Raw genomic sequence first — 11,494 nt, 5'->3', positions numbered from 1 at the left:
AATACAATACAAAAAAAATGTTTAAAGTAGATAGGTATATTGATTTCGTTGAAATCATAATATGAAGTTAGATTATAATATAATAGAAGTATAACTTCTTACGTGCGTACAAAGTACACACACATTCTTTTTTTGGATGGCCTAAAATTGAGAGCTCTCGGTTTTTTGGATTATTGGATTGAAATTTAGTTTCGTCTGGGGGGGGGGGGATCAAGACCCCCTTGACACCCCTGGATCCGCCACTGGCGTGAACGGCAAAAACTAACAAATTAAAAGCGTAAAATAAAGATATAAATTTATTATCTAAAATTAAATAAAAAAAGCTATTACATCTAGCTAAATGCACTTAAATCATCTTTTGGTTTTCTAATCGTTTTTCTTTGATTTTATCTTCCACGCTCCGATGGTGTATCTCAACCAAATCAACCCTAAATCCATTCCCATTTGAATCCAGCTCCATACCGGGGTAACTTTGGATCCATCGATTTCAGTCCATCTCACAGCCACTTCGGCAATAGGAATCTTCAAAGTTTGTGCAATGTACAACATCTCAACATCAAACGCCCTAAAAAGGAAATCTTTCATCATTTGTTTGATAATATTCTCTGCTAAGTATACTTTATTTCACGTTAAGAACGGAACGTTGGGCAGATCAGTGTTGCCAAACCTCTCAGGTACGTGTTGCTACAAGACTGTCAATATACGATTCATTCTACTCAGATGGGGCTTCCATAAGAAATACGTAACCCTATCTAAGCAACATTCCGTTCTTAACGTGAAACGGTCTATAGCTAAGGAATTTAAGCAAAAAGATCTCAACAGCCGTTAGGAAAGACATAAGGCACTAGAACAAATACATTACAACGATAATACATACAGTCGGAAAAATGAAAGAATACCCATGAACGATCACATCAATCACTGATTTTGTATTTGGTATCTTTTTCTATAACAAACGTTTGTTATTTATACGCTCGGAGCTTCGCTGGTGTCGCTCCTAGCGGTTACTAATTCAACTTTCACCGGTAATTTTTAAATTTATGATTTAATTGTTATCGCTTAATATTTACAACGCAAAAAATTAATCAAATTGTAATCGATTTTTGTAAGATTTTGCTAATCATTTTGACGTTCTTTTGATAAAATATGAATTTCTTACTTCGGATACTTTCACAATTATCGTGTAGATGGCGGTAAGATTGATAGATTGATTTATAATTACATATTACGGAACATTAAAAAAAACTTAAATTCAGTATTTAAAAAGTAAGTATATGTAAGTTAAAAATATGTACCACAGCTTTGACCAACTAATATTTTTTATAATGAATGTTTTTAATTTTAATTTTAAATTAATCACTTTGACATTTATGTCAAATTTTCGGTAAAGGTTTACAGACTTGTCACTACTGGCGCTCGCGAATTTGTAAATATCCCCTCTACGTACGAGCTCACAGCGTATAGAAAAAGACAGCAAATACAAAATCAGTGATTGATGTGATCGTTCATGGGTATTCTTTCATTTTTCCGACTGTAGCTCGATTACTATGTTTTGTTTATTTTTTAAGGTACATTTTTGTTAAGTAAAGTTGTTTTGATTAAACGAAAACTTTTTGAGTTATTAGCAGAAAACTGATTAAAAACAAATAATTTTTCCTTTTTACTATCGTTAATTTTATTTACATACGCTTTTATTAAAAGATCAAAATATATATCTACTTATAAAAGTTTTGTGACAATTTGTAGGTACATACATTTTGGAGAGTTTCTTGTAACATTTTAATTTTAAATTATATTTAACATTTTCAATACTCTCTTGTATATAATTTTGAAAATACCTTTTAAATATATCATTAATTTTATCTGAAGCTCCCTTTATAAGTTACACCTAAATTTCACACTATCAGGTGTATCCTTAGCCCTAATAATAAAAAATAAATTTCCTATACAGTCTGGGATTAGCCTTCTTGTAAAAAGAAATTGCAGCTAAACGCCCTCTCATCGCCCTCTGAACGGAGGCAAAGTAATACTTTTTTTACTTAATTTTGTTGCAATCCTAGGTATTTGCTGAGAATCCATTTTACCGAACCTATTTTATAACACATTTTGTATAAAAATACAAACACAATTTACCAATATTAGTTAATTAATTATCCAAAAATTAACAAAATTAAATGTGTATGTTTACGTTGAGAAAACGTAGTTCAACTCAAGCCGGTAGCGGCGCTAGTGGCAACGTACTTCCAGTTTTCTGTGGGAGTTAGATGTATTATAGTCTAATGTATTTGACTAGAATAGATAGAAGGAAGTTTTTCAAATCAGTTTAACGTCAATAGAGGATCCAAACAAGGAGACCCGCTGCCAACAGACTTATTCAACCGACTATTAAAAAAGATAATTAGAGGAGCCAAGATTCAGAGAAGCGGCACGATTCTGAACAAAAGATAACAATGGATAGGTTTTACAGATGACACTTGGTGTTTCCGACATGTTCAAAAATAGAACTTCGAAAAATATTCACAAAATTTGAAGAAGCTACAAAATATGGCCTGACAATAATCAAGAAAGTGCATGTGTATGGAAATGAGAGGAAAGAATGCAAAATAAACTAAATGAATCACACTAAAGACGAATGAAAAGGTAACAGAATTTAAGTACCTTGTAACAGTTACAAATAGAGGAGGCGAAAGGAGAGAAATAAATAAACAGTTGTTGAAAGCTAGTAAAGCAGTAGAATCATTAGAGAGACCAGCGGTGTTTTATGCATGTGAAACTTGGACCAGAAACAAGAAAAAAAAAACTAGAGAAGACAATCTTGATAAAAGTTTGTGATTGGTATAAAGGAGAACAAAGGAGGATTGGTATAATAGGGAATTGCACAGAAGAACAAACCTAAGCCAGGACCTAATGGAGATGTATAAGATACTCAAAATAACAGAGAAAATAAAGGCACATAGAGTTAGATGGTTAGTTTCATGAATGCCACAAGAGAGAAACGTCCTAAGAGTTTTGCAAGCAGGAGAACAAGAGAAGGAAAGAAGAGGAATATCACGAAGGAAGTGGTTTGATGCTGTCCGCACTGACAGAACAACTGGGAACAAGAGACTTGACAGAACAAGTCAAGAACCGGAAAAAGTGAAAGAATCTAGTCAAGACTTTTGAAGCCAAGGGTCTCCTTAGACCTGTAGTGCTATAATACTCTTTTCTGTTATTATATTATTCTTCCAAATCTAATCTGTAGAGAACACTACAAAAAAGAACAAAATTTATCTTACCATCTTTCCACATGTAAACTTTCGAAACAAATTCTTGCTGCTTCTCTAGTAAGCAGCTTGAAACCACATTGAGTATCTCTTAAACCCCTTACAGCAAACAACCACACAAGAAAGTGAAAACCATGCATCAGGATTGTCCTGAAGAAGCTTCTAGAAGCAACTGCTTCCTCTTCAAGGTGTGCCCTGGAACCCATTGAGATCGCCAGCTTTTCTTCTACTTTTGAAGGGTCTTTTTGATAATCGCCTTAAAGAAAAATACAAGATTAACAAAGATGATATTACAACATAATCAGTAACAATCCAGTAACATTGTTTCCTATGGGAGTCAATTAAAATGAAATTCCCATTACAATCACTGGTAATAGTTTATTCCCATACAAAACAATATCTTCTTCCTGATGTGTGTATCCGTGACGAATGTTGGCGATCATCACGACAATCTTTATCTTATCTGCAGCATTGCGGAAAATATGCACAGATGTTGTGTTGAACCAGGTTCTGAGGTTCTTCAACCAGAATGATTTTCTTCTTCATGCACCTTGTTTTCCAAATATTGTTCCTTGCAGAAAAGCTCGTAGGTGGTTATATCTGAATTCGTTTCGTATAACGTGTCCAAAGTATTGTAACTTTCGAGATTTGATGGTGATCAACACTTATCGGTAGTTCTTCATTCGTCTGAGGACCTTCTCATTTATGACTCGGGCAGTCCACCATGGGATTTTAAATATTCTCTGATATATCTCAAATGCTTCCAATTTTCTGCATACACCTTCGTTTAAGATCCACGATTCAATACCATAAATAAGGACAGAGAAGACGTAGCATCGAAGCATTATACCAAAAGAGAGGTTGTAGCTCTTGAAAAAGGCCCCTTGAAGGTGCATCTACCTTTTCCGATTTGCACTCTTACCTCTTGGTTGCTGGCCCATTCTTCATTTATTATGGTGGTAAATGGTTGATTTAGCCTCGTTTGTCTACTGGGAACATGGAGGCTAATTTTCTCCAATAGTTGAGGACCAAAATTATTAGAGTGTAGTATATTATAAAACATTGTGAGATCCTTATGCATGCCTCGGATTTGGAGAGAGGCTATGTTGAGAGACTTTTCTATATTAGAATAATTAATTTCATCAACCCTCTGGTTTTGTTTAAATGCAACAAATCTTAAGAACTTATGCTGAACTCTCTCGATAGCTAGAATATGGGTGTTATAGTGTGGAGACCAAACACATGAACAGTAATCTAGGTGAGGTCTCACAAGTGAACAATACAATATTTTTATGGATGGGATATTTAGAAAGTCTTTAGCACAACGTTTGATAAACCCTAAAAGTTGAAGAGATTTTGAGACAATAGATGAGATATGGGGAATGTAGGATAAGCTGGAATCGAGCAAATACCTAGGTCTTTTATCTGAGATACAGAGTCTAAAGGACAATCCTTAATAGTATAGATATGATTTGTAGGAGTTCTATTTCGACCAAAAACCATTAAGTGACACTTTTTAACATTAAGTTCCATTCCGTTGCTATCACACCAATAGCTCAACCGATCCAAGTCATATTGTAATTTTTGATAGTCACCATCATTCTCGATTTTCAAATATAATTTTAAATCGTCAGCAAACATTAGGAAAAAAGCAAAGTGAAAACAGGAGGTAATATCATTAACATAGATATTGAATAGAAGGGGTCCCAGATGTGACCATTGTGGCACTCCTGAAGGTACCTTAATTTCAAACGATTGAAAACCCTGAACATGTACTATTTGTATTCTTTCAGATAGGTAGGATAATAACCATTCTAAAAGTTCACCCTGTATACCCAGACCTCTCAACTTATTCATTAAAATCTTGTGATTTACCCGGTCAAACGCCTTTGTAAAGTCTGTGTATACAGCATGAACCTGGAAGCCGCCTTCAAGAGATTCCAAAAGGAAGTCGGTAAATGTCAATAAATTAAGTTCAGTGGAGCAGCTAGAGAGAAATCCAAATTGCTGGTCGATAAAACAGCCTTTTAAACTTGCTGACAAATAGTCACATACAAGGCTCTCAAAAACTTTGGGAATACAACTAAGAATGCTAATCGGACGATAATTGTTCACTTGAGATTTCTCTCCAGATTTTAGTATTGGGGTAATAAAGCTAGTTTCCAGTAGGCTGGGAACATCTCTGTCTTTAATGAGAGGTTAAAAATGTGAAAAAGAGGTCTAGAAAGTAAAAAGCTTAAGTGGAAAAAGGTGGAAGACCATCTGGACCTGGCCCCTTGTTGCTATCCAAAATGGAAAGTTTTTCATATATAGACGAAATAGAAATGACAAATTGAGATATAGTAAATTGTGATAAGTGGATGTCACCAAAAACTAAAATATTATCCTGCAAAACACAATCTCTATCACTATAAGTTTTTGAAAAATATTCAGCAAACAAATTAACAATTTCTGTACCACTAGAACCAGTGATATTATTATAGTGTACAACTGATGGTATATTATGGTAGGGGAGCCCAAGTGGGGATTTTTGCAGTTACTCGAGCGCGTCAGATTATCATATGGAGAAAAACCTGATACCCTGCAGATGTACCTCTATCATATATTGGCTTTTAACACAGGTGAGTTCGTTAAGGGGGGCCCGAAAAACAAAATCTATCCTTAAAAAAACTCGAAATTGTCAGATTAAGATAAGGTAAGTTAAGTACATGCGAAAGAGTGTATATTTCAAAAATCTGACGATTTGAGCCGGGCGTAAGGAAATGGAAGAGTCCCAAAGTTTCACAAGAAAAAAGCAAAGATTTCGCGAAATTAATGACAGATCGGAAAACTGAAAAATGCGTGCTCAATATTTTTTAAAAATCTATCGAATGATACCAAACACGACTTCCCACGGAGAGGGGTGGGGGGTAAATTTAATATTTTAAATACGAATCCCGCGATATTTCGCGAAACGAACATCAGATCGAAAAACTGTAAAATACACTTATTTAATATTTTTGAAAAATCTATCGAATGGCACCAAACACGACCCCCCACGGAGGTGGGTTGGGGGGTTACTTTAAAATCTTTAATAGGAGCCCCCATTTTTTATTGCAGATTTTGATTGCTTATGAAAAAATAAGTAACTTTTATTCGAAACATTTTTTCGAATTATGCACAGATGGCGTTATAATCGGAAAAAACAATTGTTGGAAATGGAAAATTAAATTAAAAAATGGCAAGCGCCCACTAAAATGGAAAACGTTACTTAACTTTTTTTGGTTTTAGGACCTACTCTTCACAACCCAATGGGTCCCCAAAGCGCTGGAGTGACTGCACATTTAGCATACTTTGCTCCCCTACCATTAGTCTTGAATTTTTAATACTAACAAATTTCCAAAAATTTCTAATATTATCCCCGAGAGATGATTCAGTTAATGCAATGTAATCACGATAACAATGTTGTTTTAAGCGTTTACATTGAGCCCTTAATACAGAAAACTTAATTCTAATTCCAGTAAAGGTCTCTAATTATTTTCAGATCTTGGTTGTTAATTCCTACTTCTTTTAGTATTTGCATCATTTTGCATCGTCCCTAATTAATGCCACTTGCTTGTTTAATGTGGTTTAGATCCCCATTTGCGCATTAACATCTTTTATCATTAATTTAAACATACCACATGGAAATAGTTTCATAACCTTTTTAATCCAGTAACTCTAATACCAATAGTAAATTCCTGGATATATAACACTTAGATAAATAGCTAAGCCATTTTATGCTTTAACATTTCATTTTGAATATTACAACAGACGTCATCCTTAAAATACTAAAACTATTTTCAGCATAGCGTAAATTATGTAGGTTCTGATCACATCAGATATTTTTTACTTACAATTGATTAAATTTAAGAGCCCATCTTCAACCTTTGTTATATCTGCAAAAGTAGTAGCTCCATCTGCATCTGCAAACAATAATACAGCCCCTCTTGCACTTTGCATTCCCTAAAAAAAATTCTCTCAATAATAATATTTTAATCATCACCAAAATAATAGAAACAAATGATTCCACTTTTCTTAACTTTTTATAAAGGTATTAACACTTTTGAAGAGGATCTGGGAAACCTTCTTCCTGATAAATAGGTGGCTGTGTGCTAGGTGATGTAAGGCAGAACTTCACTGGTCAAATGAGGTTTGAACCAGAAGAGATCTTAAAACTACCAATAAGAAAACTGTTGGCCTTCGTTGAGGCCACAGGACTTATTAAGTTTAAGGAGAAGAACAGGGTTTGGTACAAAGGTCTTATGACCAAGTGCCAGAGACTAACGAGTCTCGCCTGAGTTAAGAAGAAGAAGAAGAAATAGGTGGCTTTATACTACAGTAGTCTCGACCAAACTCACTTATCTTCTTCTTCTTAAGGTACCAGGAATTTCTGCATAGGCGTCCACCATACATTGCCTTGTCAGGTGAGATGTTGTGTGTGTGTGTGTGTGTGTTTAAGCATTATTGGCTTCGGAGTCAATGTCCATTCGCCATCTTACCTTTTTGGAATTATTTGTATTATTTATGCGGAAGCTCTAAAGGAGTGCTTCCTGCTTTCTACTGATTTGTTTAAGTAGGTATCCAATCACAATCCTGTCCCAATTTTACAAAGAACTATTTTACATACCTATATCTAATTTTCAACGATTTTTGTTTTTATTTGGAATTATTTCCTTTCATTGTGATTTTTTTTAATCATTTTTTAATAATTTTTTTATGTATTTTTTTTATTTATTTACTTATTTTTTTTATTATTACTTTTTGGCAGGTGAGATGTTATATTCAAGATTAAATTATTCTGTTTTTGGCATCATGCTGTGGATTTATGTCCACTGGCGAATATTACGCAGCCACTTATGGTTCAACAGAATCGTGGAACCAAATTGATAAAAAATTCCTTAAACATCTTCAAAGCATGAAGAAAATACATTTTAAGTTTCAGTTTGAACTATAGTAAGTGTTCCTGATGAGAGTGAATAACTCGTGCAGAACAATGGCGTAGATCTAACTAAAAGGAAAGCCAATTGTCCACTTTCATTTTAACATCTTTTCTCTATATAAAGACTGCAAAAGATAGTGTTTTCAAGGGCGAACTGTACATATTGTTGGAATAAAAGGTTCTCCCTGCTATCATCCAATAGCTTCCAGTAAGCTTTGGATTTGCTGTTCACCTAATTCGCTCTCGAAAAGACGTCTCCTGACTTCTAGTTTATTTTTTCTTGTTTTACATTTGTTTCTTTTTTCTATTTCAAATTACTACAAAGAAAATCAAAAAAGTTAACTCAACAAAACACTCACCAATCTTACAGCTCCACCCTTTCCTCTATTTTGTTCCAGATGTAACACTCTCAGCTTCTCATTTCCTACTATTTTTTTTGCATAGACATGAGCTACTTCAACAGTCTTATCTCTACTGCCATCGCTTACTACTATAATTTCATATTTATAATTTGGTAAATCTTTACATCTATTTTCTAAGAATTCAATACATTCATCTAACATCAGAGGAACTGTAAAAGAAAACAAATATAAGTTAATGTTTGTTATATTATGTACATGAAAAAAGATTCATATTTAAGTATATCAACTTCTTCTTCTTCTTCTTCTCCTAGCACTACAACCTGTGTCAAGTACCTATACCAACCTATGAATATTTGTGAAAAAGAACTACATAGATAAGGGGTTCATCAGTTAAAGAACTCCTATTGAGACTTATTATCATGTGCACTTGAAGGCTTCAGGTGTCATATGCAGATATGCACAACATTCATTTAGAGGTTAGTATTTGTTTGACTTTGACTAAAATGTGTTTCCTTCTATGAGTACGTAGATAAAAGTGTTTTTATATTGTCAGTTTAGATTCATATTATGTATGAAGCAATTACAGGGCCATCCAAACCCACGGTTCTTAGACCAATGAACATTAAGGGTGCGACTACGTTACGAGAGTACTTTAACTCCCTCTGTGGCTCAGTGGTAAGAGCGCCTAACCTTTGGATCGAAAGTTCCGAATAGTAGTGAGTTCGAATCTCACCAGGGTCAGGAATTTTTTCGTTTATTATAAATTAATAAATGAAAATAGTTTCTGTCCTTGTGGGATCGGTACTTACCGGAGGGACCGCAGACGTTCGGATACAATTAGCGTCTCTTTGAAAAGACAATGACGTCGACTTTGCAAAGTAACAAGACACTTACTCAACACACACACTACACATTACACCTGAGTTAGTGATAAGTTATACAATTACGTGGCTAAAGGTTCTAGTTAACCAAGGCCAGAATCAGAAAAAAAAAACTAATATGTATTTTAGAAAAATTTAAACGCAGGATAAAAGATTACATTATTACCGAGGGCGGAAAGCCCCCTAGAATAAACAAGCAGTTTCTATTGAATGAAATATTTGAAATTAAATATCACACTTCTCTTTTATTTTCAGCCCTGTAACTTATTAAAATAAACATTATAGAAGTTTTCAGGGACTTTCAGCCCTCGGTAATAATGTAGTCTTTCATTCTGAGTTTAAATTTTTCAAAAATATTTATTAGTTTTCTCAGGATTCGAAAAAAATGAATACAATTAAAACACATTGAGAATTTTGACATGCGTCAAAATTTTGCATTAACTCAATGTAAAATTTTAAACTGTTGAATTCCAGCTTCCCTAATTATTTTACATCAAAATACATTAGAAACTATTTGTAGAGGATTAAAATCTGTATTGAAAATAACAACTGTTAAAATTGGTCTACGTAATTAAACATATTCCAAAATTTTGTAAAAATGTAATACATTTCAGTTTTCAGCACAAACTTAGGCCACACACAATGCAATAATGTTCACATTTTTGAACTGTCAATATTTTTATTTTATCATCTATTGTTTAAAAACAATACAGTTGATAAGATACCCTCAGTTGCGGAGAAAGTATTAATAATAAAGATTTTTTCTTCAGTAAATGGTGTGGGCACTGTCAGTTAAATAGTAACGTGTGGCCTAACTTTTACACGCATACCTATTGTGGCAAATGTATCATATTTTTCAAAATTTTGGAATGCATTTAAATCGTAGAACAATTATAACTTTTGATTTTAATACTCTACAAGTATTCTCTCATGACTTTTGATGTAAAATAATTAGGGAAGCAGGAATTCAACAATTTAGAATTTTACATTGAGTTTCCTATGGCCCGTTTTACGATTCACGACCTGGTATAAGATAAAATGTGTACTATTTGTCTTATTATTTCATAATAACACAAATAATACACATATATACAAAATAACACACATTCAATGATCGAAAATCATTTAAAAATATGGGATTGTGTACTCTTGTGACGTAAAGTCAAAAATATAAGTCTCCCCACCACCATCGGTCAAGACAACCGTAATAAAGTCTAATAACAGTTATCCCAACCAAAACACTACAATGTAAATGCAGCGAAAAAACGAGTTAGTACCCAGGTGACGTTGGGCATACTTAGTCGGCAATGAAAGAGTTAAGGTGTAGCTTTGAAATACATTCCGTTAATAAATAAAGATCTGGTACACTAACTTTGTTCAAGAGCTACAGAGTTTATGAGAATTAAGAAACCTAATTTAGAATTTCTTTTTCTATTAATCTCTTCCTTCATACCTATTAGTATAAACTACCAATATGTTATTTATAAATTAAATTTCCTTACGCCTTTCTTCCTCATTATAAGCAGGTACTATTACACTCAAATGGACTGAAGATTTTTCATTAATTGAAGGAAATGGTACTTGTTTTCCTGTTACTGGATCAATGAAATATTTCTCATTCTTACTTCTAATTACTACTGGATATGTACTTGATGTAGCTACCATCAAAATACAAATCTGCAAGAAAACAATATTTCTTATCAATAATGTACATACAAAATTAAATTAGAGAATAAACTTACAAATAGAAGGATGGAAACTGCAAAAGCAGATCCTACAAATAATATAATTCCAAAATCCATCCTGAGTAATTCAAATTCATATGTTCTTCAGATTATTTAAAATATACAAAAAATTATCTCTTATTTTCTTGCATGGTTGGCAACCCAATAAGACGAGGTTACGTATGTTTTTTGTGTTTTTTATGACGTTTTTATGCTGCTTTTACGTCAAAATCTTATCTAAATCTAGTAAGCTATTCAGCAACAGAACATACTGTGCCTTTTCGCATACTCTACACAAGGCCAA

General features: G+C 33.4%; 1 protein-coding gene across 1 annotated transcript; it reads right to left on the bottom strand.

Moving 5' to 3' along the window:
- Positions 1-283: 283 nt before the first annotated feature.
- On the bottom strand, positions 284-11,394 carry LOC126879443 (dolichyl-phosphate beta-glucosyltransferase). Its single transcript, XM_050642458.1, has 6 exons — positions 11,209-11,394; positions 10,969-11,143; positions 8,583-8,794; positions 7,139-7,247; positions 3,276-3,519; positions 284-565 (listed from the first exon to the last, which is right to left on the bottom strand). The coding sequence occupies exons 1-6, from the start codon at positions 11,266-11,268 to the stop codon at positions 367-369; spliced, it is 999 nt and encodes a 332-aa protein (XP_050498415.1). The 5' UTR covers positions 11,269-11,394; the 3' UTR covers positions 284-366.
- Positions 11,395-11,494: the final 100 nt, after the last annotated feature.

Source organism: Diabrotica virgifera, chromosome 2 (genome assembly GCF_917563875.1).
Source record: "Diabrotica virgifera virgifera chromosome 2, PGI_DIABVI_V3a".
NCBI classification, from domain to species: Eukaryota; Metazoa; Arthropoda; class Insecta; order Coleoptera; family Chrysomelidae; genus Diabrotica; species Diabrotica virgifera.
This window is presented reverse-complemented; position numbering and strand designations above follow the sequence as displayed.

Excerpts from the sequence above, each read along its gene's own strand:
- LOC126879443 (XM_050642458.1), bottom strand. The coding sequence starts at position 11,268 with ATGGATTTTGGAATTATATTATTTGTAGGATCTGCTTTTGCAGTTTCC. Across the intron at positions 8,795-10,968 it reads TTATAATGAGGAAGAAAGGC|TTCCTCTGATGTTAGATGAA; the intron begins GTAAGGAAATTT and ends TTTCTTTTACAG. Across the intron at positions 7,248-8,582 it reads AGGGTGGAGCTGTAAGATTG|GGAATGCAAAGTGCAAGAGG; the intron begins GTGAGTGTTTTG and ends AATTTTTTTTAG.